Source organism: Medicago sativa, chromosome 8 (assembly GCF_051527215.1).
Source record: "Medicago sativa cultivar Bolivia chromosome 8, Bolivia_mono, whole genome shotgun sequence".
In the NCBI taxonomy this organism is placed as follows: Eukaryota; Viridiplantae; Streptophyta; class Magnoliopsida; order Fabales; family Fabaceae; genus Medicago; species Medicago sativa.
Genome location: NC_140756.1, coordinates 14432645 through 14453885, shown reverse-complemented (window position 1 = coordinate 14453885; position 21241 = coordinate 14432645). Strand labels below are relative to the sequence as shown.

General features: G+C 33.0%; 1 protein-coding gene and 2 pseudogenes across 1 annotated transcript; all 3 read right to left on the bottom strand.

Annotated features, from left to right (window-relative positions):
- Positions 1–1114, bottom strand: LOC146897204 (uncharacterized). The gene is made up of 2 exons (XM_085732642.1): positions 714–1114; positions 1–546 (listed from the first exon to the last, which is right to left on the bottom strand). Exons 1-2 carry the CDS (start codon positions 1043–1045, stop codon positions 192–194), a joined length of 687 nt encoding a protein of 228 aa, XP_085588768.1. The 5' UTR covers positions 1046–1114; the 3' UTR covers positions 1–191.
- A 6703-nt stretch (positions 1115–7817) lies between these two features.
- On the bottom strand, positions 7818–12480 carry LOC146897203 (xyloglucan galactosyltransferase MUR3-like; annotated as a pseudogene).
- A 504-nt stretch (positions 12481–12984) lies between these two features.
- Positions 12985–20875, bottom strand: LOC146897202 (uncharacterized; annotated as a pseudogene).
- Positions 20876–21241: the final 366 nt, after the last annotated feature.

The following is a 21241-nucleotide window of genomic DNA, read 5'->3' as shown; positions in this document are numbered from 1 at the left end:
TTAGCTTGTAAGTACTATATATCATGAATACTCCAACCAAACTTGGAAATGCTACTAAACGTAATTAAAAGGAAAAGAAAACCAGAGTGCTCTGTTATCTTATCTCTAAAAAACAGAAAGCATTAAAACGTAAATTTAACTAGCTTAATTTCTCATTAACTAGTAACTACTACTATTAACTAATAGAACTACTAAGCTGCATCTGCAATAGACATGAGATAACACGCAGTGAAGAGCAAGCAGAAACCAAAGAGAAAAGCAACAGCCCAAAGCATCGTGATAAAGCGGAACGCAATGCTATTCTGATGGATGCCGAGAAGGGTGAGCATTACGAGGCAACAAGAGGCATAGGAACTTGAAATAAAAAACCTCATTGAACAGAAACTGGAAAACACAATGGTATCCATAATTTTGGGAGAGGTAGCCTCTGGAAGATAGACGAGTACTTGAACCAGTAGTGTTGCCGCCGCCATCATCAGCATGTTTAACCACATCATCTTGTGAACATTGACGGCCATTGTTAGGACGATTGCTGAAGAAGCTGACCTAAAATGAAGCATAAGAATGAAAAGATCAGATCCAGAAAACGTAAAACAGAGAAACAAATGAAGTAATTATTAGAGGCAAAACAAGAAACCTAGAAAACTTCTATTTATTTGCACAAAAAAAACAAAAATAAAGAACAAATAAAGAATTAAAGGAAACACACTAACCCTTTCGGCACTGGAGAAGCGGTGACCGGTGCCGGAGTGGCGGCGACCGGAGTAAGCTTCTGTTCAACTGTTATAGTAAGCGATTCCGTCAAACCTGAGCCAACAACTGGTGCTACAACTTCAACAGATGGAGCAGTGGCGACCGTTTTCGTCACCGGAGTCGGAAGTTTCAGTTTAGTCATTGCTTCGGTCGCGGGAGAAGGAAGGGTTGTAACAATCGGCATTGGGAATGATGGAGCAGTAGTAGTGACCGGAGGAGATGCATGTGCGGCGGAAGAAGACGGAAGGGTTGGTGGTGCAACGGTGACAGAAGTTTGTTGCGGTGGAGACATGGTGATGATGAAAACGGTTAGAGGAGAGAGAATAGAGAAGAGAAATGGAAAATTCTAGAAGGAAATGAATTCAATTGTGTAGAAATGGATTGAAATAAAATTGGGAGAGTTTAAGTAACGCTTTATGGACACGTGGTTGATGGTCATTGGATATATTCTCACATAAAGACAAATTGCAAGTCTATTGCTAGTACCACTTCGATTTATTTGTACCAAAATAATTTAAAAACAATGAAAATTTGATAATTTTCACATATTTTATGTTGCTATGAGCTGTCACTGCTGTGAACCGGAGAGGTGACATCGTAAACCGGAGTAGTACATTTTTTTAAGTGATTTATAAACTATGCAAAATTATTTTTGATCATCCATTATCCAGTCTACACTAAGAAAATACTCCCTCCGGTTCTATTTATAAGAGAAAGTTGACTTTTTAGATACATTGAATAATGTATGTATCTAGTCAAGAACCTAAACCAAATACATAAATTATTTAATGTATCTAAAAAGTAAATTGTCTCTTATAAATAGGACCGGAGGGAGTAGGAAAATTCGAAACATAATTATTTGATCACAAACATAAATAAAAAATGATTAGACACACATAAATGAAAAAGATTAAAAAAAAAATAATTGAATGATGTGACTAATATTTTTTACATTTATATTTTTTCATTCATGTGAACATGACTAATTTTTTTATTTATATTTATATTTAAATAAGCCTTTCTCGAGAAAGTGATCTGCTAAGTAAATGATGTGATAAGATAATGAGCAATGATATTCTAACAACTAAAAATCAACAACTTTTGTGACAATCACCAATTTTCAAAGGAAAAGTAGATAGTGACACGGAAACCAAAGCAATAGAGAGAGAAAATAAAAAGATAATGTGAGTATGAGAGATAAAGTTGTCACATAGGTTGTTACAAAATGGTTGTTAGAATATCATTTCTCTTGTCCTCCAACTCCTCCCTTGTGATGTGACCTTTCTTATTTTCTCGGAATCACGACTTTTTAACGGTTGAATCATAGTATGAGTGAAAATGATGGGTACTACTAGGACCACTATTCATGAGCTTCCCATTTGTCATTAAAATTAAGATTAGAGCTGAGTCCTAACGAGCTAAGATTATCTCCATTTGTCAAAATAAATAGAGCATATAATTTGGGGTGATAGACACAAAAAAGATATAGTGGATATTTTAATTAAATGGTCCCACAATCATTAATTACTTTATAATTTTTCTAAGAAGATATTTTGTGTTTATATCTCTCCAAATAAAGGAAATGGAGACAATTGTAAATGGAGAGTATCTTGACTCAATCCTAACTTAAATAAATGGGAAGAAGTATTAACCTTCATCAATATTTACCGAACAAATACAATTGTCAATAATGTGAAGTGTTAGCATTGTGTATGATGCAACTATATATGCATGGGTGAAAAAATTGAATCAATGATCCGACGAAACCTTAATATCCACATCATAGCAATTAAATTGATTTGGTTTTGTTTTTCATGTTAACCATACTAACCAAACTCGATCACTATTGGTTTTGATATCAATTTTACAAAATTTAAAATTAATCATTTGCAATTTGAAGGAAACCATTATATTTTATCATTAAAAATAGTAAAAGAAAAAAGAACTTTTTTTTTTTGTTTAAAAGAACTAAATAATGTATTGTACTTTTTGAAATAATTAAATGATGGGTAATGCTAATCCACACCCACTTGAATTTTAGAAGGTGTGCATTAGCATCATACACCTTTTTGCTTTGGACTTAAATACCCTTTCTCTTTAATCAATTGTCATATATGTCTTTTAAAGTAATTTTATCATTCTTACTCATTATTTTCTCTCTTGCTCTAAAACAATCACGTTGTTGTGGCACATGGAAAGAAGAAAACCTTGTTCTACACCTAAAAAAAAAAAATCATCTAATTTTATTCATCAGCACAAAGTTACCATTTTTTGATTTGTGTGTCCAAATGATTTTAATTTGGTAATATTAACATGATGTAGATAGTACGGTTGCAGGGAGAGAAAATGAATTCGGCCTGGTGCCTGCGCCTGCAGCAGAGGAATACTTATTCACAGAGGAATATCATAATGGTAACAAATTGGAGACCCTCCATCCATTATCCATCCAAATATGTGAAATAGTACTATAGTGTAATGGGTAGTTGGTTGGCACTGGCAGCATCACCAAAATGGTAACAAATTTGGAGACACTCAAATAAGACAATTTGACTCATATCCAAAAGAGAATACCTCTCTCTGATTTTTTTTTTTAAAGGTAAAGTAAAATAAAATGGATGAAGGGTTTTTTAAAATACATTTTGTCCTTGTTTGATTTTTTTCAAATTAAAAAATCATTGGTTTCATAATTTTCTAAATTTGATGCAAAAGAATATAAGATTGCTTGATTTATTTTTTTACTAAAAAATGATAAGGTTAAGTTTCAATTTTTTTCATTCTCACATAACATTTTAATATAATATATTATATATAACTCTAGACAATAATTTTTTCAAAAAATGATTTTGTTTGAATATTCCCTTATGTTAGCTCCGTTTATTTCAGTCGCTTTAAAATATCTTTAAAAAAAACTTAAATATCTTTTATTCTTTAATAGGATTAAAGGCTAAGATTTTGAGTAAGTAAACAAACTTACTCTTGAAGTTAAAATATCCCCCTTCATTTTCTTTTATTTATAAAAAAAAACTAAAACTAATTCAAAATTCTTTTTTTTGGTAGTGAATTCAAAATTCTAATGCACTAATATAAATGTTGATTTTTGGTTAACTTTAAAAGTGTCTTTACATTACTGGTGGACCCGAACATTGTATTTTGGTGTGGCTAAAATATGAGAGAATCTATGAATTAAATTATACTAAAAATAATATCGATGTGTCGGAACAAACTTAGCAATAAAGTAACCACTCCTAAACTTTTTGATTGTGAATCTCGAATCATTGATTCATACACGTGAAGAAAGCATATGTTTGCCAAATAGTTTATAACAGCCAACACGTGCCATGAATTTTTTTAATGCTTATATGTATAATATCATGTCGACATTATGGGTGCACCAAACATATGATAGGATAAGTTCTATCATGTCATTATCATATTCTATCTTTAACCATTTCCTTATTATATCCTGTCTATATCATATCATGTGCACCAAACGGGCTCTTATACTTCTCTGCAACCCTAATCGACGATTTCTGTCAATTTCAATTTGTTTTCCTAATTTTTTATTTGTTAATCGATGTTGTTTGTTTTGTTTTCAATCAACGCAATTTATTTGTTTTCCAATCGATATCTTCCTATTTGTTGGTTTCCCACTGTACCATCGTTTCATTGTTTTTCTAATCGATGTGTCAGAACAAACTCATCAATAAAGTAAGCACTCATAAACTTTTTGATTGTGAATCCCGAATCATTGATTCATACATGTGAAGGAAGCATATGTTTGCCAAATAGTTTATAACAGCCAACACATATGTCATGAACTTTTTTAATGTTTATATGTATAATATCATGTCGACATTATGGGTGCACCAAACACATGATATGATAAGTTCTATCATGTCATTATCATATCATATCCTTAACCATTTCTTTATCATATCCTATCTATATCATATCATGTGCATCAAACGGGCACTTATACACTCTTCCTCACGAGTAATTAGCATTTAATTTTATCATAATAAGTAAAAAAACAATTGAGAAAGATGTTTTATTTAAACAATATGATTAAATAGAGTAAAAAGCTCGAATCAATTTGGAGTATAAGGAGATTGTGCTTAGGTAAATCAATTGATAAAAAACCGCAGATGCCGCAATCTCTTTGATGTGAGCATAATGTCATTATAGATGTTTGAATTCAAATCATAACACAGAATGACATTTGATGCAAGCACTTCAGCAATATGGTTTGTACTATCTTTCAACTGTCTTTTTCATGGCCTCTTCAAGTTGGGATTTCCAGATTTCGAGATGAGTTTTATCTTGAAGCGGTTTGATCTCAACATTGCAAGGGAATAACATGGCAAGCTTTTCATCAACTTTTTTACAATTATATTCTAAATCATAAATCTGGGAACCGAGAACCAACACTGAACCTGAAAGTATCTTCTAATAGTTTTTGGAACAAATAGTACATGCTTGGTGATTGAAGAAAGACCTTCTCAACATCTTTGATGAAAAAAATAACAGAATATGTTTTTGATACAGAAACCAAGACGTGTAAAAATTACATTAAGTTTCAAGTGAAAACTAAACTTGTAACAAATATATATCTTAACAATGTAAGATTAGATATATATGTTTATCATGCAAAAATTAAAAGAGACAAGCTTCAAATACAAAATGAAGCAATTAAACAAAAGTGTGTGTGTGTGTATATATATATGAGAAAATAAATAATCGTGGGGAGAATAAAACCATGATATATCCTTACACAATGTTACCATAATTTTGTCACAATCTCTTGGTATGATCTACATGGATGTTGAAGAAACTATTGATGCTATCAAATATCTAGCCAACCGAGCTAACATGAATCAAATAGAAGAGCTGAATAATGTTTTCTTCGATACACTACAAATTTAAGCTATGAAAAGCTCTTAGTGATATAGTCAGCTTATAGAGTGAGTCTATGACACACATTTCAACAAAACTAAAGAGACTTGTGCACTTCAAAAGAGCTGAAAACAAAAACTACAGCAGTAAGCATACATATTACGATGGAAGTTCGTTGTAATATCATGCATTAGCAACAGTTAAATAAAGCATCACATTACCTTTGATTGCACCAAATAAATCAGACACACGCGCTTGAGTCATGTCAGACATCACATTATCTTTAATTGCGCATGGTGAAGCTGTTGACAGGGAACCAAAATAAAGGTCTAAAATTACCACTAAAATTTTATAGAGACTAAAAACATATTTACCCCAAAAAAGTTTTACACATGCATGCTTTCAAATCATTATATGATGTCACATTTTTAGATAAGCTCCTAAAATATCTTAAAATATATTTATTTGTAAAAAAATAATAAAAGATATTCTTTAGGATTCTTATAAAATATCATAACATTACATTGAATAATTGGATGTACCCATATCTTATAATTGGAGCTCCTAAAAAAAAATTACATGATGGGTACATATATTGTAAAAGTCATGGAGTAATAAACCGTTTTGACACACTAAACCAAAACGCTGCATTTAAAGTAAAAAAACTTGCCTCTATTGCCAGTGGTGACCATTTCGTGGAATATGTGTCGTGATATTAAGCATTTTCCATCATTTAATTTCACTTAGTGAAGAATATAATACCTGGCAACTTTTAGTCCAATAAAAATCAATCGTGTAATTAAAAGCAGGGAGTGGATCCTCTCCAGTGGAGATACCTCCAGTTTTCTACAGTGTTTAACTATCCACCTTTGATTATACTCTCTCTCCTTTTTATTGTTACAAAAACACTCTCTAACCTATTTAATAGAGGGTTAATGGAGGGCTTAGATTACACATGAGAGAAAAAAACTGGAGACAATCTCCTCCCTTAATAGCAAGTCATGTAGAAATTTATTTTTTTGAAGAATGAAGACATTTATTATTGATCTTCACATATTATTTAAAAATGTTTTTGGCCAAATAATATTCAAGAACCCTAATGAGAGAATCCAAATGTAAAAATCTATGTATCTTTTATATATTTTAATAATACAAACATTTATCAACAAAAAAAAAAAATAACCCATCATGAGCAGTCGACCATCCTGTAAATTAAAAAAAAAAAGGGAAATGTTAACTTGTGCCCTCAAGGCACAAGTTAATGATTCAAATATAGAAAAAACTTATTGGAATTTGTGCATTGCATTTAATATTTAACTTTTTAATCATTTAAATGCACAAAATTTTAGAGAAAGTTTCTTCTTTTAGGTTTCTTAAACATGTGCCCTAAGGGCACAAGTTAACACTACCTAAAAAAAAAAATTAAAGTGAGAAGCAATCTTTCTTGATAAAAGAGGAAAAGTAAGCTAAGAATAATGAGAAAAAAAAAATTATCATTACCTAATAATCAAGCTGGCGGCACGGGCTGCATCTCGATGGTAGGCTCAGGTGCCACCACTGAATGAAAGGTGGGTATATCACTCAATAGACGACGAGTGCAACTACCACCACTCCAAAAAGTACACCAAGAACAATCCGGAGAACCTACACCCATAGTGGCACTTGATGGAGGCTACTGTAGTCATGGTGGTCTCCAAAATCTCTGTGGGGAAGGACATTCGGCCTTGGACTCTTCATAATAGCAAGAAACCTGCGACGAGGATTGAATCAATGTTTGGAAATTGGTGTTTTACATTTCAAAGTTAAAAAATTACTAATTTGTTGTTTTTTCATTTTAGCATTTCAAATTATGTTTTTTTTTTTTTTGTTCTTTCATTTCTACCTCTAATCCCAAGTTGGTTATCTCTCTGCTCAGAGTTGGCACATAATATACTCTTTGTTGAGGCAATGATTGATGAATTTATGATAGTAACTTGGATGAGACAGTAAAGTTCTGAATTTGAATTTGTCTCTGAAATTACAATTTTGTTAAATATGTTGACAAAGAGTTTTATAGTCTTTTGTGGTCCTATCCGACTCAATGAATTTATCACTGTAGTTTCGAATAAAGACATCTTGTTCGCACCAAAAGTATAAACTGGGCAACTTTTTTTATGAGAAGTAATTTTTTTTTATGAAACTTGGTTTTGGTGTGAGACTAACGTGGCTGACTAATGCGAATTTTTATTGGTTTCTTTAGAGGAAGAAACAACCTATTTGCAATTCCTTTTTTATTACTAGCCAAGCATCAACTTGTTAGAAATCAATAAAAAAAAGGTAAGATATCAGCCCATTTGTTAGAAATCAATAAAAAAAAGGTAAGATATCAGCCCATTATATTAGATTAGATTTTATCACATAATTTTTAGTTGTGCATAAATAAAATGTAAAATATAGTCATAGAAGTTGATTTGTGGGATCAATGACGTAGCCAAAATATTAAGCAATACGCGCACGCGCGCTTGCACACACACATATATACATTTTTTAATGGGTGTTACATTTCTCGTAACCCAAACCCCAAAAAACTCACATTGCCACTAATGCACAACTCAAAGAAGAGGAGAACAAAGTACATGAAAAACTCACACAAAAGGAGACAACTGGGTTTTTGTCTATCCATGCCATTCTCATAAATAAATATCAACATTCATAAAGGAGCAATGGAAGACACCAGGGGCGTCTCACTACTCTTGTCTCGCATTTGACATTATTGGATCCGTGATAGTCGACATGCTTATTTATTTATTTTTTGTCAAATTGTCTAACGATTTGTATTTCGTTTTTAAAATAAGTGGGCCGATGTTCGAACTTTGGCTTGTGTATGCTTACTCATAGGGACATAGCTTTTTGATCCCTCATTCGACTATATGAGCATCTCATCACCCTTACCTTGGCTTACAAGTTAAGATATTTTTAGATGTAAAGAAAAGAAGTATATTTAATAACATTTCTCTAGAACTAATTTGGTGCAAGGAGCACTCAGCAGATAGTAGCTACCAAAACAAAAAAAACAAATACAAATGGTAATTAACAGAATTGTTGTAAAAGTATCACGGGGTCGGGGGAGCATCGACCGAAAAAAAACAACGGTAGGTCAATAACTAAGGCTACCAAGAGATTTGGATATATACTATACCTATATGCAAAATCTTAAAAAGACGGGAGCAAGTAATCCAAAGTTCAACCGGAAAGTAATTAAAATCAAACGAAAAGCCAACTATATATTATTAGGGATAGGTAAATATTAAAATATACCAACTCATTCAATAATTTTATTTTATTTTATTTTTGGGTAGCCATTGTACCCCTTGTATAAACAAGCATTTGCCCCTGCACAGAAGAAAATGCAATTTGCTAAGGGGAGACAAGTTTGGCATGGTAAGAATCGTTTACATTTGTAATTTGTCTCCTCATTGCTTCAATTTTTCCAAGAACACCCTTAACAGCTATATCAAAAGCATCTTCAATTGTCTCTAATCTAGAACCTGGATAACGATATACAATCCTCGGAATGAGTCTTATAACCTCTTCTCTCATTGCCAACACTTCACTTTTTGAAATATTGAACACTGTCTCATTAATCATCACTTTTCCCTCTTTGACATCAATTTCAGGTATGAACACAGAGTAACTAGAACCGTTTTTAGGAAAATGCCACAAATATTGTTTGTATACTGACAGTGGATGAAAGAAAACAGGAATACAACCCGCCAAAATTGAATCAAAAATTGATCTTCTGGTAAAAGAACCCCCCAGCGGTTGTAAACAAAAAACCGAATTCTAAAAATTATCCATAACTTGAATAGGATCACGACAACATTTTTTCTTACTAGAACCATGATAACATCCAACACGTTTGCAACTCTTAGAAGATTCACAATGTTCGATTAACTCATTTCTAATAGAAGATGGTGAATCAGGCCTTGGAGCACCGACAAATGTAAACAAATAATCCCTTTTCTTATTTCTCATTTTCCTTTGCCACTTAAAAATTTCATCATCATTTGTAGGATGAAAATAAGTTGGATATGGAATTGGAAATTCATTGTCATATAAACCTTTACATGATTCTATTAACAAAAATGACATGTTACTTACTTCTGGCAAGAGCATTAGCTTTGTTCCCCAATTATGATCTAAATCACCTTCTCTCCTAAAATGCATTTTTTTCCACTGAGATTGTTGTGCTAACCATTTCAAAAACTCATTTGGTGATTTATCTCTCATGGAAATATTAAATTCCCAAAGATATTGGCCTGCATCAAGACCAGCATAAAATGGTATATATATAGCTGAAGCCAATGATGAATCATTGGTTAAACACTTGTAATGTTTTATTATATTGTGGAAAATTACTTCAAGTGAATATTGATTTGTTGCATACCAACTTTTCTTTGATAGCACTTTTTTCTTTGATTTCTCAATAATCTTAGGTCCTACACCTAAGTTTGATAGGTAAACACATATTTTCCCACTTCTGTAGAGAGCGGCATCCTTTCAACAAATCCTCATTGAATCTAGCAGGAAGATCATAAACATAGATATATTGGCCTAAACAAGGATCCACAATTTTTTGTGGCAAATTTTTAAATACTTCTTGTTTTGCATTGTTTAACGAATGAGGGATCAGGCAAAATAGGGCAAAATCAATATTTCTTCACCTTTTGCTTTTTCATCTAATCAATTTTGCCTCAGTTACTCTTCTTTTCTATTTCAGTATTCAATATGTTCTTGATAAAAAAAAAAAATGAAATGTTAACTAATGCTCTCAAGGCACTAGTTAAGGACTTTAATTAGTAATTTTTTATGAAAGTTTGTATTGAAAACTTTAGCATTTTTAAAGAAAAAGCACTTAATTTAGAATGCTTAAATTAATTTAGCAAAGGCATATCTCCATCTCTCTTTTTTTTTTTTTTTTTATAAAATTTCATCTAACAATTAATTTGCAAATTTAATGGACGACTACTTTAACTCAAGAATACTTCTTTATATTGATGACTCGTCTCATTTCTTCTCTAAATCTGTGGTTGGAAGGAATTTTCAGCAAAATTTTGTTTAAATTGTAGTTTTGCAGGTTTTGGTTGAAGAATCAAAATAAATTGAGGCGTAATCGGTATGCAACAAAACTTTACAAATTCGTTCTACGTATTTTTAGAGAGGTGTCTACAAATGAACAAATAAAAATTCGATTTCTAGATTGATATTTCCCTTTTTTTTTGTCTTTTGTTGCTTAAAAATTGATAATTAATCCATCTCTTGTCGAAAAATTCTAATTTTATGTAGAAAGTTATATTTTAATGTTTTAAACATAGATTCAAATAATCATGAAAAAAATCAACTTCCAGGTCATTTTTTCGGACTTTATACCTATTGGGAAAAAAATAGTAAGGATCTTAAATTACAAAGGTAGAATCTGTGTGTTTTTTTTTTTTTAATACAAAGTCATTTTTTCACACTTCACATATATTACAGGGTCAATTTGAACGATTAACATCTTATTTTTAAATTATTTTAACTCGCGTTTAGACGAGCACTTCTGTGTCTGCCTACCTGCTAATTTTATTGTGTCAACGCGTATAAATTATGAACAATATTTTTTTTATGTAATCTTGAATTATAGGTATAGATGTTTGTTACTTTTAAATTGTAATAAACTATATTTATATTTTCAATGACACTAATAATATAAAAAATATGATATAAATTTTTATCTTTTTCAATTACGCAACAATATACATATTTATAGACAAATTTATTTAAAGGTATAATTGAAAGTAAAAAAAATCACCTTAAAATCATGTGTATTAATAACATAAAATATAGAAATATCTACGAGCAAGTCACCATTTTTAATCCAACGGCACTAGAAAAACATTAGTACTCTCTCTCTCTCTTATTATTAAGAGACATTTATGTCAACAAAAATTGATATATGTAATTCAAAATTTGGACTAATTACATCAACTTTTGTTGACTTAAATATCTCTTATAAAAAGAACCGAAGAGGAGGTATATTGTAATTAGCCTTGTAATTAAGAGTGTAAGAACCAAACCAATGATCGATGAACCTAACAATCCAATTCAAACCAGTTAAGTTAGTTATATTCTTTTTCTTCTTATGTTCGGATCTAAATTGAACCCAAACCAATCAAATTCAGCCTCTATTGATTCAGGTATCGGTTCCAAACCGATATATTTTATTATTATTTCATTTAGTTCACAATATATTAGTAGTTTTAACTTAAAAGAATGTTGTAGCAATGCAAATTTTAATCATGATATATTTTTTTTTTCATTGTAACTTTTAGTATAAAAACATGTAGTATTTGAAAAAAAAATGTTGTGAGAAAACATTGTAAAACCCGAATCGAAAAATTTACCATAGACCCCTTATATTTATACTTTCACCCACTACTAATCACTTATTATTCCATTTTTACCCTTTATTATTATTTATGTATAAAAACATGTAGTATTTGAAAAAAAAATGTTGTGAGAAAACATTGTAAAACCCGAATCGAAAAATTTACCATAGACCCCTTATATTTATACTTTCACCCACTACTAATCACTTATTATTTCATTTTTACCCTTTATTATTATTTATAATATTATAATATAAAATTTGATTTTAATTATTTTAAATCAATATTTTTAATCATTTTTCAATATTTTTAATTATAAACTAAACAAATAAAACTACCAATATAAGAATAACATGACAACTGACTATATGCATAGTTTTCCTAAGGTTCTAGAATACCATATATGTTTGATCCGCAAACTTGACATTTACAAGAGTGAAGACATGTTTTGGCAAACCCTATTGTCCGCGATCAAATCTAATTGGTTTGGGTTGGGAAAAAGACTTGCATTTTTTATGGCAAATTCCGCTACCCAACCCGATCAAATGTAATTGATTTGGATTGTGATGTTATGCTTGTTCCGGATCTCAGTTACGATATTCGATGTTGGAATACTCCTTTAATTAATGAAAATTTTATTTCTTTTGACGTTCAACAAATACTTCAGTTGCCAATTTATTTCTCTCAATTACAAGATGAGTTTGCGTGGGGTGTTTCACGGTCTGCTATTTGTTCTATGAAGAGCTAGTACCGTTTCTTAGAGGCAAGGCGCGAAGTACTTGTCTCTCATAGTTGACACTGACCTCAGGTGTGGAAAATAAAAAGTATTCTAAGACAGGTCCATTTTGTTTGGAGGATTTTACATGAAAAACTACCGGTCAAAAGAAATGAATGCCCAAAGACATGTAAAAGAAACAAAGTGGACGAGAAATTAATGTGCTGAAGTAGATATTTCATTATTGCTTTATAACCAAATCAATAGAAAAAATTATTAAAGCACATTAACTCTCCTTTTCTTTATGTATATAACACATAATTGAGAAACATGAAACATTGGAAACCAATTTATGACAAAAACGTATCCGTTAATTCAAAAATTGTTCAACAATTTATCTCCATGCTGGTTCAGGCATAAACATGTACCCATTCTTTTTCCAAGTTTTGTAAAGATACTTCTATTGGACTTGGGTGGTGGCTCCATTTTTATGATAGGCGATGACTGCACCTTCAGTTCAGGTAACAGATCAGTTTTAACATCAGTTGATGCCTCCACTTTCATATTAGGTGATAGTCGCATGTCCGCTTCAGCTAATGGCTCTATTTCCATAGTAATTGACTGGCCATATATTAGATAAACAAGAGTCTCTTTAACAATCAATCTATTCCCAAAAGCTACAAAAATCTCCACATCATCACCAGGTCCTAGATTTGATGTTACATTCTTCCAATCTTCATCATTAAAGGATGTTACTGTGTCTCGCTTGTATATCTGGATGGTGCACTTTGTGTAATTAATGATCAAGACACCAGTAAGACATTCAGGTCCCATGTTTTCAGATGTTGATGAATAAACAACACATAAGATTATTCCCTTCATGTAACGATCGATATCCCTAGGAACTTGAAATAGTGCCGAAGGTCCTTCACCAGTATAGGCTAACCAAGAAGGATAATTGCCACCCGGAATGAAAAAATCACTCGAACTATTGGTTGTTAGTCCCTGTATCATAAGCATAAGTTTTATTAAGTATGTAGTTGTGCTATTCAACTGGACTTTTAGTGAGTGTCAATTGAAATTCCAACAAGTGAATATATTAAAGAAAATAACAGTGTACTGCAATAAAGAAAATATAAACACTAGGAAGCTAGTTGAGAGAAAACAGCCAATAGTATTGAATAATGAAGAAAATGAAGAAAAGATTGATAGCAAAGTTGATAACTTGCAGTACAAGAAATAAGCTTACAGGACATTTTAGTATTTTACTTAATTAGTTCTCTTTTAGTTCAGTTACAGTTAGTTACTAGGCTTATGTATCCATCTGTATAAATACCTATGTACTCATTCAATAATGAATAGGATTTTTCCCTCTTTCATTCACTTCATAATATGGTATCAGTGCTCTCTCTCTCTCTCTCTCTCTCTCTCTCTCTCTCTCTCTCTATCTCTCTCTCTCTCTCTCTCTCCCCATCTCTCTCTCTCATGAGAGGAGTTAGTTACGATTCAGTTAGCTTCCGCCATTGATGCTTGTTCATCAAGCTTTATCACTCCTCTCGTTTTCTTTGATTTTGTGAAGAATCTACTTGATTCTTCTTCGATTCTTCTTGTTTCAATCTCAATTCTGTATTGAGATTCTTCTTTCTATTCAAAGTTTATGCCAGTAAATAAATCACTTATTCAGTTATTCCTAAATACAAACTAGTAATGGTGTAGTAACATTCAGCACAAGGTTCTGGATTCCTAGTAATATTGAGACTTAAGGAACAACATATATTGCCAGTTTCAATATTCACGAGTTGTACAGAATAGTCTAGCAACCTAGTTCTTGTGCAATAGTAGTTATACACTATAACACTAAAAAAATGCTATATAAGCTGACACTTAATCTAAAATATTGAAAAGACAACTATTGAGAAGCGAAGCGAACCAATGATGTGTCAATGTTACATTATGAGGCGCTTAGTATTGAACATATATATAGATAAAGGTTAGGAAAGCCAAGAGGATAGAGAAAGAACCTGTGATATGCTCTTGCCACTATCAATCATTATATGACAACTTCCCATTCCAATCAAAAGTGATCTCAAGGAAAGATTTGAGATTTATTAAGAATCTAGTAGAGAAGATAAAATTATTCATTAACTTGTGAATGAAGGTACATCAAGTATATATACAAGTCTTATTGTACTGCATGAATGTAAATGTACTACCAGCTAAGCTATTGTACTACATTACTAATCTTTTGTACTGCATCATTATGTGACTTGTTCTGCAAGCAAGTGTCATCTTCATGCTTAGGATCCTTATTAACTTGATTGTGTAATAGCCCCCCACAAGATGGAGATTGGTAGATGTCTAACAATCCCAGCTTGGAAAGTAAAAGGTTAAAAGGCTGTGGAAATAAGGATTTTGTGAAAAAATCTGCCAACTGATCATGTGTAGTAACTGGCAGAAGCTTGAACAAACCAGCATGAAGTTTTTCCCTCACAATGTGGCAATCAATCTCAAGATGTTTGGTGCGTTCATGGAAAACAGGATTGGCTGCAATGTGTATAGCACTTTGGTTGTCACAATATAAGACAGGAAGTTGCACACATTCAATATGAAGATCTTTGAGCAAATATGTCAACCACTGAAGTTCACAGGTTGCAGATGCCATTGCTCTATACTCAGCCTCTGAAGAGGATCTTGACACAGTAGGCTGTTTCTTTGTTTTCCAAGAAATAAGAGATTGACCCAAAAAGAAACACTGGCCTGAGATGGACCTTCTGGTATCTTTGCATCCTGCCCAGTCTGCATCAGTATACCCCTGAATATGTAAACCTGAGGATCTGGGGAAGAAAAGGCCACGACCTGGAGAGCCTTTAAGGTATTTAAGAACTCTCAGAGCTGCATTATAATGGGTTTGTGTAGGTTTGCTGAGAAACTGACTAAGTTGCTGAGTGATGAAGGTGATGTCTGGTCTTGTTGTGTTCAAATAAATCAATCTTCCCACCAATCTCCTATAAGCAGAAATATCATTGTAAAGAGGAGAAGTATCATTATGTAACTTGATGGAAGGATCAGAGGGTGTACTGACTGGTTTGGAACCAAGTAAACCTGAGTCAGTTAACAAATCCAGACAATATTTTCTTTGACACAAAGAAATACCATTTTGAGAGTGAGCAACCTCTAGTCCCAAGAAATACTTCAATTTACCAAGATCCTTAATTTTGAAAGCTTGATTAAGAACATTCTTGATAGAACTGATCTCAGCAAGAGAATCACCAGCAAGGATGATATCATCAACATATACAAGGAGCACTGTGAAACTATCAGAAGCTTTCTTAGTAAACAAGGAAGCATCTGAAGTTGCCTGTTTGTAGCCATTGCTGATAAGAAGTCCAGTTAATTTTTCATACCATTTTCTACTGGCTTGCTTGAGTCCATAAAGGGATTTTGAAAGCTTACAAACTTGATTGGGTTTTGAAGTAGTGACACCTGGTGGTATAGTCATGTAAACATCTTCATGAAGATCTCCATGAAGAAAAGCATTGTTGACATCAAGTTGGTGCAAGAACCAGTGATTGATTGATGCCAAAGCTATAACCAATCTCACAGTTGTGACTTTGGCAACTGGGGAAAAGGTATCAAAATAGTCCAAGCCTTCAATTTGATTATATCCCTTGGCTACTAAACGTGCTTTGTATCTCTCAATAGAGCCATCAGCATTATGTTTCACTTTATAAACCCATCTGCACCCTATAGGTTTGACTGATGAAGGAAGATCCACAATTTTCCAGGTTCCAGTTTGATTAAGAGCAGCAAGTTCAGTCTGCATTGCTTGTTTCCAACAGTCATATTTGATGGCTCAGCATAGGATTTGGGTTCAGTGTATGAAACAAGAGACATAGCAAAAATGGAATGAGAGTTAGATAAATGTGTATGAGAAATGAAGCTTGAAATAGGATACTTGCAATTACTGGTATTGGCAGAAGAAATATGAGGTGCAGTACAAATATAGTCATGTAAGTATGCAGGAGTAGTCTTATTTCTAGTGGAAATTCTAAGGGGAACAGGAATAGGTGGAGGTGATGAAGAAGGAGAGGATTTAGAATCAGTGGGAGAAGATGTAGAAGAAGTTGAAGATGGTGAAGATGGAGGGTGAATGTCATGAGTTGGTAAGGGTGGAGATGGAGAAGGAGGGTTTAAAGGAGTGACTGGCTCATCAAAAATTGATGCAGAAACTGGGGAATCAGAAACATATTGCCAGTTGGTGGTGGAAGAAGGAGAAGATGAAATGTAGGGTAAAATGGTTTCATAAAAAACAACATTCCTTGAAACAAAAATTTCTCTGGAATCTAGATCATAAAGGACAGAACCTTTAAAACCTGACTTGTATCCCAAGAAAACACACTTTCTAGCTCTAGGTTGTAATTTTGTTCTATGAGCCTGAAGTGTAGAAGCATAACAAAGACAACCAAACACTTTAAAGAAATGAATGTCTGGTAAAGAATCATGGAGGACCTGATAAGGAGACTTATAATGAAGAATGGGAGTGGAGACTCTATTAATAAGGAAGACTGCATGTAAAACAGCATAACTCCAGAAAATATTAGGAAGTTTGGATTGAAAGAGTAAAGCTCTAGCAACATTGAGAATGTGCTGATGCTTTCTTTCAACTCTAGAGTTTTGTTCAGGAGTTTCAACACAGGCTCTTTGGTGGATGATGCCTTTTGAAGCATAAAAATCAGACAAAAGGAATTCAGGGCCATTATCTGACCTAATGAATTTAGGAGTGATATGATATTGAGTATCAATCAATTGAATGAAATTTTTGACAGCTATAGAAGCTTCAGCTTTGGTTTTGAGCAAAATAACCCATAAGAATCTACTGAAATCATCAACTATAGTAAGAAAATATTTGTGTCCATGAATGGAAGTTTGAGCCAAAGGCCCCCAAATATCAAAATGAAGTAATTCAAATTTAGATTTGGCAATAGAATGACTTGAGTTATAGGGTAATTTTCTTTGTTTGGCAAAGTGACAAATGTCACATGCAGCTTTATTATCAACAGAAATAGAGGGATACAATTGATGCATCTTGGCCAACCTTTGATTAGACAAGTGTCCTAATCTAAAGTGCCAGATTGCATTTGAAGGGATAGGGGAAACAACTACATTGGAACAAACAGAATTACAAGCAGTTTGGGAAAATTTATTGGAGAAACTTGTAGAAGAAGAAACAGAAACAGATGGCTCTTTATTACAAGAATCAGGATTCAACCTATAGAGACCATCACAAACACTACCCAAACCAATCATCCTCTGAGATTTCATGTCCTGTATCACACATTTATCAGGTAAGAAATTAACATGATAGGATAAAATATTGCAAAGCTTAGAGACAGAAATCAAATTGACTTTAAAATGTGGTGAATAAAGAACATCAGCGATGTGAAAATGAGGAGAGAAAACAGCAGTGCCAGCATAATGAACAATTATGGTAGTGCCATTAGGAAGAGTAACAAGCATAGGTTTGATTTTATGAAAGGAATGAAGCAAATGTAAAGAAGAACAAATATGTTCATTTGCTCCAGAATCAATAAGCCAATAATTAGATTGAACATGTAAAGAGCAAGAAATGACAGTGTTTATACCTGAGGTGAAGGAAGGAATGGAAGAAGTAATGTGGTTGGTGCTAGCAGGGTTAGGACTGGTTGTTTGAGGAACCAAAGATGACTGTTGAAGCAATGTAACCAGATGACCATACTGCTCCTGAGTCAAACCAGTCTGAGAAACCATAGAAGATCCTTCACCAACTGATTGAGAATCAGTTAAACCTTCAGAAGTTACAGCATTAGAAGAAGCATGAGTTTTATTGTTATTGGGAAAACCATGCTTCAAGTAACAGAAATCCACAGTATGATTGTTCCTGTGGCAAAAGGTGCAATATCTTGAATTATTCTTAGATTGAGGAAAACCAGAAGAGGATTTTCCACGAGCATTTGTCCTCCTTGCATCTGAAGCATTAACAAGAATGCTTGAATCTTCAGTAGAAGTTGAAGCAGAAGTAAGTGCAGTATTGTTGCTCTCTTCTTGAACAACCATGGAATAAACCTTGTTTATTGAAGGAAGAGGATCCATGAGAAGAACTTGAGTCTTCACAGCTGAAAAAGTGTCATTCAATCCAGTAAGAAACTGCATCACTTGATCCTCAATGCGAAATTCTCTAGCAGCACGCATAGATTCACATCTACAAGGAAAAGGACAAGTGCAAACAGGCATGGGACGATGTGAATTGAGCTCCTCCCAAAGAGATTTCATCTCTGTGAAATAATCAAGGACAGATTTGGAACCTTGCTTCAAATTGTTAATGGCAGAACGAAGTGAAGCAATACGAACTCTATCAACCTTAGAGAATCGTTCCTGAAGCTCAATCCAAACATCAATGGCGTATTCATGAAAGACAATGGTTTGCGCAATTTGCGGAGAAACCGAATTCAAAATCCAAGAATGTATGAGATGATTACAACGCTCCCATGCACTACGATTCAAATCATCAAAAGGAGGAATAGGAATGGATCCGTCCACAAACGCAAGCTTGTTCTTCGCACCAAGTGCACGTTGCATAGAACGACTCCATGCGAGGTAGTTAGAACCGTTAAGAAGAGGAGTAACGGTAACTGAATTTGGTCCTTCGCTTGGATGAACGTAGAATGCAGAATCAGTATCAGCTTGTTGAACTACAATCGGAGCTCGAAGAGGAGGCATAGTGCAAAAGAAATGCAGAAAAAGGATGAAAAAGAAGGAATACGAAGAACAGAGCAATGAAGAAGATGAAGCTCAAAATCACGAACAACGTGAATAACGAGAAAAGAAGGTTCTCAATGCAGAATTGAGATCAAAACAAGAAGAAAGAAGAATAATTCGCAAAGAATCATGCGAAAAACAAAGAAAAGAAGAGGAAAAATGAAGCTTAAAGCTCAAGCTTCAATGGCGGAAGCTAGGGTTTGGATCGTAACAAACTCTCTCAAGAAGAGAGAGAAAGAAACTGATACCATATTAAGAATCTAGTAGAGAAGAGAAAATTATTCATTAACTTGTGAATGAAGGTACATCAAGTATATATACAAGTCTTATTGTACTGCATGAATGTAAATGTACTACCAGCTAAGCTATTGTACTACATTACTAATCTTTTGTACTGCATCATTATGTGACTTGTTCTGCAAGCAAGTGTCATCTTCATGCTTAGGATCCTTATTAACTTGATTGTGTAATAAGATTTGTGATGAATGTGATGTTTCCGATTCGGAAAAATTTACATCACATTGATTAAGAATTCTTCGGAGTTCTCGAGTTAGTTGAACTTTTGACCGACATTGTACCCAAACAGTTCTAAATTTTGAAAGGCTACGAATCATTGGTGATAGAAAGCCCAAGTTATTATTATGTATATCGGTGGAAGATAGAGACAATGAAACGTTTCCAAATGGGGAAGTGCAGGGTAGGGAATTCATGGTTGGTGACATCCAAGACCAAATGAGAGAAGGAAAAACATCACAGGATTACCCTTCATATCTACATAGGGATAAGTATCCAATGCTTTTTTATCTTACTAATAAATAGGACGCTTCTTTTACAGCTGTATCATTTGCGATCAGTGTTGTCAAGGATTTCATCTGCATTATGTCTTCTTCCAACTCGGTAATCTTTGAACAACCAGAAAGGATGAGAGTTTTCAATGATTTCAACTGATAGATATTCTGTGGGAGATTGCTAAGACTTATACAGTCCTTCAAATTTATCAGTAGAACATTCTTGAGATCTCCAATGGACTGATGTACCTCGTACAAACTTGGGCAATCTTTCAAAATAAGCTTTTCTAGATTTTGTAATTTTGAAAAGTCAGGGGTGTGTTTCAAGTACCTAGAATGACTGAGATTAAGAATTTTTAGCTTTTGAATTAGTCATGACAATAAATTTTTAAAATCGTTTGAGTAAATAAAATCCCAACATTCCAAGTTTATATGTCAATATTTTCACTTTTGAATAATTGAACCTCATATCTTAGAATTAAGTTGATGCATATAGTTGTAAAACCATAAACATTTTTCTTCATCTACCTAGAACAACTAATTTAAAATCACTGATCTTGTCAAAATTGATATTTCCTTATAAATTGTGGAGACCACTGCTTTTTGGAAACCTGAACTTGCAATTGAGTGACCCTCCCTAACGTCAATTGAAATGAATTTACTTGTTTGTTTTTAACAATTGTTTCTATTTTTGCAATCCCTTTTTTAGATTAATTAGAATTGCATGTAACTTTCCCTCCAACCTCACTACGTACTTTTTCAAATGTTTAAGAAGCTGCTTATTCAGATACACACCTATAGAGTATTTGAAAAATAAAAATGATAAACTTTGCTCTATTAAGACTATGAAAATTAATGTTACCATATTAACTTGGTCATTTTTTTATTTT

What these genes read in the sequence shown, in the direction of transcription:
- LOC146897204 (XM_085732642.1), bottom strand. Translation starts at nt 1,045, where the DNA reads ATGTCTCCACCGCAACAAACTTCTGTCACCGTTGCACCACCAACCCTT. An exon ending in GCTTCTCCAGTGCCGAAAGG is followed by an intron (nt 547 to 713) that starts GTTAGTGTGTTT and finishes GCTTCATTTTAG; the next exon opens with GTCAGCTTCTTCAGCAATCG.